Raw genomic sequence first — 6806 nt, 5'->3', positions numbered from 1 at the left:
AACTATGCGGGGCGGGTTGAAATTTTTGTGGGTTTTGCCAAACTCGCCCCGCCCATTGGCATCCCTACCCCCACATGGTCCATTAGAACATGTAACTTGGAGCACTTGAACTAAAAAGAACTTCTTCTAATTTTGCAGGCTTCACTATCAATTCAAGAACATTATTCTCAAGAACATCAAAGTTGTAAGTACAATCCTCAACGCATACTGTCAATACTCATTGAATAGCTTGAATGAATAACCCCATATGAATTATGAACCATAACAACAGATGAAGAAATCTATTTCCATAAACACTTTCAATAATGTCACATACTTCAACTAACATAAAAAGTTTTATTTATGTGGGAGAGCATTTTACAAAGCTGACTAACTAGATCGTAAGTTCAAAGGAAACTAGTAGTAATAGATTAGACCATGAAGAGAACTGATTGACACAGATACAGAGGAAGCCTTCGCTTTGTGTCTAGGCACCCACCTGAAAGGTTGTACAAGCCATGAACTCCTCTTACACTTTAATCAGATTGAAGCTCGAGTCGCTCTTTTTGGAGTTAAAATGTACATTTCACAGCCATGAGCATCAACCCGAGCACTGAATGAGCCCACCTTGTTCTCCGAAACAACTTCATGCTGCAACATTGCCATAGCGATGATATCAGAGCAAACTTTTGAAGTAATGAATACATTTCAAGGACATGAGTTCCAGAACATAGAGAAATGAAACGAGCAAACAATGCTTAACTAATTCAGATGTATCAGTGTGAAAAATGAAGTCACTAGAGATCCTGAGGCTACAAGAAACTGGCTATACGCCGAACCAACTTACCTTCCACAAGTCTCTAACAGAGACGCTGATAGAGGATTCTAATCCAATTGTACCCCATTTAGCAGTAATAGTTGCAGCCTTTGAACATCTGTTCCAGAGTACTATAGCCAAACGGTTTCCAGACAAGGGACCGGCCCAAACCTGTAAACAAAATAAAGAACATTAATAATAACAGAATGGTAAAGCATTAATAAAAATTACACCCCTCAAACCCATTCTATGCCCCCACCCTCGAAAGAAAAAGAAATTATATCCAAATGCATCGCAACAATAATAATAAGAATAACCACAACAATAATAGTACATCAACAAGTATGTCTCGATCCTAATTAGTTGGGGGCTATCTTAGTCCTCTATATCCTGTCCACTCCATTGACCGTATTAATGATTGAGGATTACTGCTTCATTGTCATAATAATACTAATAATTAATAACAAGGAACTACTGATGACAGAACATTATTCGCAAAGGCTACATGATTTTGTGCAAGAAAACATTATCTTGGCAGGTCAGTTATTCATGTGAGGTATGTAAATCTCATAGTGCCTGCCTTGTCACTTGAGGCTGAAAGTTACTAAACACTTATGCACCAAATGGACAAAACACTACACTTGAATGTCAGTGTGAAAGCGTCAAGCAATTAAGCATTGGTGTGGGACACTGGATCTCAGTGAAATACACAATCCGGAGCTATACCAGGCTGCAAATATCTCGATGATTTTTTTTTAATTGAAAAACTGTTCTTCGAATTTTTGAATCAAATGCTACCTAAAATATCCTATCAGAAGGTTCCAAGTTCATTTTGATGAAGTAATATTTTTTTTATAAGGTGATGAAGTAATAATTTTATTGATGTGGTGAATAAATTTCCCAATATAGAAGTGGCATACAAACGAGGCAAAAATATGGTTTTCTATGCGATCGCTTTCCAAATTGCTCTATCCAAGAGAGTGGAAGTTCTTGTTACATTGTGAAAATTCCACATCGAAATGAAATATTAATATGTAGAGAAAATTGACTTTCTTTTTTTGTGATTATTGTCAGAAATCAACCTCTGTATGATCTTTAATTATTTAGGTAGTCTAAGTGAGAAATTTTTCAATCAATTTCTCATAATCCTCCAGCTAACTATTTCAAAAGTAAAACAAGAAAGAGTGTTCAACTCTATAAGGTTACTTTATCTGGTAAAGCATCAAAGAAATCTTGTGTTCAAACTGTAAACAACAATAGATGGAGCTCTTCATTCATATGTCAGAATACTGAAATAAGTAGCTTTTCAAGAGATTATCTTTTTCTGGAAAACCAAAAGATGCAAAACGTAGATAACAAGAAAGAATAAATGAGAAACAAGGTGCAACTATACCTGCTGGCAACCATCTGGTCCTGAAGCATTAACTCTCCTACCCTGAACACCAAGTGGATCTGTAAAAGATAAGAAGTTATTTGCTTATAAATTACTATTTTATATCAAAACCATGCGCGCACCAAAAGTAAAAGGAAAAAATGGGCATCTCTGATAAAACAACCAGATAAATTCAAAGATACAGGTACGAACTTCTAACATCAAAAATGGGGGAAGAAAAGGGATTACAAGGAAGACAGTTGTTTACCTTGGTCAACAGCGATAACCTCTTTATTGGAAAGAATTTCTAAAGTTTCAGCAGTGATATTTCTGACATCACAACCAATAATAAGCGGAGCCTACAAATAGAAGCATGACGTCAGTTCATGAAGCAAGAGGGTTGAAGCACACAAAGTCACTGTCTCTTATATGTATCATGATAATTTCTTTTAAAAAGGGGAATAAAGCAAACACATCCAATATGATGGACTTAAGTAATGACAAATACATATTAAAACTTCTAAAAAATGGTCCATCTCCCTATTCTTATGCTGATTTCATTTACACACATACACCATTTAAACCAGCAAACGATTTCACTAAAAACGGTTGCATCACAAATTTGTTATCAAGGAGAAATCTTTTCGAAAAGGGACTAGATACAAGTAGTCAGTCAGACAATCAAAAAGAAAAAAACAAGAGAGGACTCAGAAAACGTAATTATGAGTTTGATTGGGAATTTGCCTTCATCAAAGCCCAAATGCTAAAGTGTCCTTTGTACTCGTGGTAATTCATGCCCCCATTTCCAACCTCTAACATATCAGGATCTGCCAGAAGATAATAGAGAGTTAAAAAGAACTCAAATGCTATCCATTCTACACCATCAAAATCTAAATTTTCAGGCTCACTACCTACCGTTCCATCCACCAGGTCCAGCATAGGATGCCCACTTGTCATTGATATCAGCAATAGTTGTCATGCTAAAAGAAGTAAAACAAATGAAAGATTTCTGTCAGTATGATGCTTAATAGAGTTAAATAACAATTCAGAAAAAGCAAAAAAGTAAAGGTATGTTAAATATCTTGCATTTTGTTTTATCCAGCTACGGTTCATAATCAATGTAGAGCTACGTTCAAAATCTTCTTAGTTTTGAAGGTACCATACATACATAAATATCTTTATTTAATGTAACAACATCAGATTACAAAATAATACAAAAACAAGATGATGGAAATATATCTTGCTTCTTTATACAATAATCAAATAAAGATGTACTAATATAGAACCTTGCCCATGTATCATTGATGTCATCTGTTGTACGCCAGCTGTTTCCAATTTTTCCTGCCCATTTGGCAGGGTCATCAACACCCCTGCGAATTTTGAAACAAAAGCACAAAGAAAGCTCTCAAGATGCTGGTTAAGAACTCCAGTACAAATCGAAGAAAGTGCCTCGAAGTTACCATTCACAAAGTGCGTAAAATATAGTCCGTCCAGTAGCATTAAGGGCATCACGCATGGGTGGGTATCTGGGAAACGTCTTAGTATTTAGATCTAATTATACACCTAAAACCAATTAACTTAGACCTCACTGACTAAGAGTTGAACCTCTTTTGTGGTGGGAGGCCTAGATTGAAGCAGTTGTCGTACTTCAAATAGTCAACACCCTGCATAGTTGAAGAATCAGAACATTTGTTAGCAGCTGGAATGTAAAGCAACTTCCACACTAAAAGAAATGAAATGAAAAGCAATGCTAATGCTAACATATTAACCAGGATTTACAAGTAAGAAAACTGTGTGACCGTGTATACAAGATGCAATTAACAGTATTAGCTAGTGCTTCAATAAGCATATGCAAACTGTATAGCTTCTTTTTCTTTTTAATCAAAGACAATTAGTTCCTCGAAATCACATCAATCTCTTTTTCCATTATCTAAGGTTCTTTGACAACAAATGTAAAAGGATAGGAATCCAAAAAAACAAGAAGTAGAAGATGCAGAATATATGAATTTCTCTTAACATTTATTACCATTTTGTATATGTAACTCTGCTGAAATGGTCATTATTGTGTTTATCACTAAGTTGGGAGTCATTTACGGTAACAATGTGACTGATGAAACAGAAAGGACAAACTAACCCAAGATGCCCAAAGTTCAGCATCAATTTTTTCATGAAACAGTGAGCCAGGTCGAACTTGACATGTAAAAGCCCTACAAGATCCAAGTAACTGAATAGTGAGTAATAGGAGAATTCACAAACACTTTATCCCAGACAAGAAAATGAATATCATCTAATTTTGGCATAGTTCAAAGATAATCAGACCGGGTATTGGGGATTTGTCCTACCCAGCATCAGAGTAGATACCAAGCTTTAGTCCCTTTGAGTGCACATAATCAGCTAGAGCTTTAATTCCAGATGGAAAAGTTTTCGGGTCAGGAATCATTTGACCCTGCACAATAATTGGTGGATGATTAGCGTCTCACACATCCATATATGATCTGAAATTAAAAGCAAGAGATCATAACCAAAAAACAACCACAGTTTAAATGAGGACATCAGTTTAAATGTAGACGCACCTTTAAATCTCGAGTCAATCTGGACCAACAATCATCTATAATAGAGAAAGCATATCAAATTGTCAAGATGTAAACCTCAAAAACAAAAGCAAATTAATTTCTTCAAATGCTTACCAATGTTGACATAAATATAACCTAGGCTAGCCAAACCAGTCGATACGAGTGCATCAGCTGCCAAATAGCACTTTCGTGTTATTGAATAAACATTTAACAATTCAATAAAGGTGCTCATACTCTCAAAGCAAACTATCGAAACAAGGTAAGGGGGCTCGGGGTATTACCTGTTTCCTTGATGACTGTCTCATTTATATTGCAAGCAAAAAAATTCCAGGTACTCCACCTGTTCCAGAAATATGATTAATCACATAACTATAACACTCTTTAAGTTTTAACATATCAAAATTGTGAACAAGCATACAGTTGTGTTCCAAATTAGCAAGAGTGTCAAGAAAAGGCATCTGCACATATAATCTCGAAACGCAATTCATGGATTTAGCCTTGCCCTTTTTGCCTTGTATAGTCACAGAAGGTTAAAAGCAAGGTTAACCAAACAACAACAGGAAGAAACTACATGGTTTCAACTAAATATTTATTAGTTATTCATTTCCTAAACTTTTTTGCCTTAAAAGAGAAGATAAAATCAAGCACATGAACATAGATATAACCTATAAGCTCTGAGTGTTGCCAGCATGTTATGTCAAGGTCAAGGTGGGAGCAAGCAGGCCTAGACACCACCACGGTTATGAAAAAATAAAAGATAACAAGTAGGAAATATCTTCTAATTGACCATATGATTTTCTTAAAAGTAGAAAGCTTCATACTAATAAACTGAATCAGAGACAACATAAAGATTCAATTTTTATACGGAAAAAAAACAAAGCAAAAGCAGGGGAAGAGGAGTAGAAAATAACGGACCCCATCTGAGGAGTTCGAGCTAAGCCATTGTCAATTTGAAGAAAACCATAATTGGAAGTATCATAGAGTTGAGAAATGGGGAGTCTTTCTTGAATTTTCAAGTAAGGATGAATTGGAAGCTCTCTTGCCGTTACTGTCACTGACATAACAGTCAAAGACACAACGGCAAAAAGCATAGCCGCAGTGGACTTTGCCATTGTTCAATTTTGGTTTTTGTTTCAACTATTTCTGAAAAAGAGTGGAATATTAGAAGAAGAAGAAGAAGAGTTTGAAAGGGGGAAGAAATGGATTAATAGCTAATTCTTCCTTTTATCCATTAAAATTGGCAGCTAATATTGAATTATTGGACCGTCCATTTCTTACTTAAAAAGGATCTTATTTTATTGGGTGTGTGATTAGTGTTTTTGTTTGGACACTTCTCGCTCCTAGAGAAAAGAGAAAAAGGAAAATACTCCACATTGTCTTCCTGATTAAGTATTATTTTTCTGGGATCTTTAAAAATTGACCACAAAAAGAAGAAAATAACATGGAGGTCAAAGATAACAAGTAAAACAGTAAAATGGCCGTGCAGTGTCCTCATCTTCCTAAGTACAAGGAATCTGGTCTCCCAAAAAAATGCTAGTATCTAGTAGAGCGATGACATTTTTCTGTATTAACTAGCACCTCTATTTTGCGACCACCAATATTATATATACGCACACAAGAAGAATAAATTATTTGAATATAAAATTTCCTAGTGCTCCCAAATAAAGATTTTAAGACTTCCTAATGATAAGGATAATTTTTAAAATTATAGGAAAACAAAATAAAAATTTTGATGTTTCAAAGTTTCAAATATATTAGTTTAGCTAAACTTTAAAATATTATATTCTAGTTACAAGTTTACGTAATATGGTTTTAGCAGAATTTAATCTCCTAAAGGATATAAAAATTGATCAAATGAGGAAATAAATTTATATAAGGTAATCCTAATGGATTTTAAAATTCTAAATATTAGAAATTTACATAATTCAAGTAACGCTTGATTAATAAGCAAAATTGTAGTTGATTATAAAGTCCTAAATGCTAGTAAAAGTAATTGAATAATAATAATAATTTATCCAATGTGAAATTTATTTTTAAAGGATAAAAAGATTAACATTTAGTGCTA

At 34.4% G+C, this 6806-nt stretch overlaps 1 protein-coding gene across 1 annotated transcript; it reads right to left on the bottom strand.

The window, feature by feature from the left end:
* Nucleotides 1-234: 234 nt before the first annotated feature.
* LOC109210862 (alpha-galactosidase 3) lies at nucleotides 235-6017 on the bottom strand. The gene is made up of 15 exons (XM_019374339.1): nucleotides 5657-6017; nucleotides 5023-5081; nucleotides 4856-4912; nucleotides 4742-4776; nucleotides 4511-4614; nucleotides 4303-4375; nucleotides 3774-3832; nucleotides 3629-3694; nucleotides 3455-3538; nucleotides 3084-3148; nucleotides 2913-2995; nucleotides 2437-2527; nucleotides 2190-2248; nucleotides 827-967; nucleotides 235-630 (listed from the first exon to the last, which is right to left on the bottom strand). The coding sequence occupies exons 1-15, from the start codon at nucleotides 5851-5853 to the stop codon at nucleotides 520-522; spliced, it is 1284 nt and encodes a 427-aa protein (XP_019229884.1). The 5' UTR covers nucleotides 5854-6017; the 3' UTR covers nucleotides 235-519.
* Between the last annotated feature and the right edge of the window lie 789 nt (nucleotides 6018-6806).

The sequence above is a fragment of the Nicotiana attenuata genome, unplaced genomic scaffold (assembly GCF_001879085.1).
Source record: "Nicotiana attenuata strain UT unplaced genomic scaffold, NIATTr2, whole genome shotgun sequence".
Classification (NCBI taxonomy): domain Eukaryota; kingdom Viridiplantae; phylum Streptophyta; class Magnoliopsida; order Solanales; family Solanaceae; genus Nicotiana; species Nicotiana attenuata.
The sequence above is the reverse complement of the archived record's forward strand: the minus strand, read 5'-3'. Positions and strand labels throughout refer to the sequence as shown.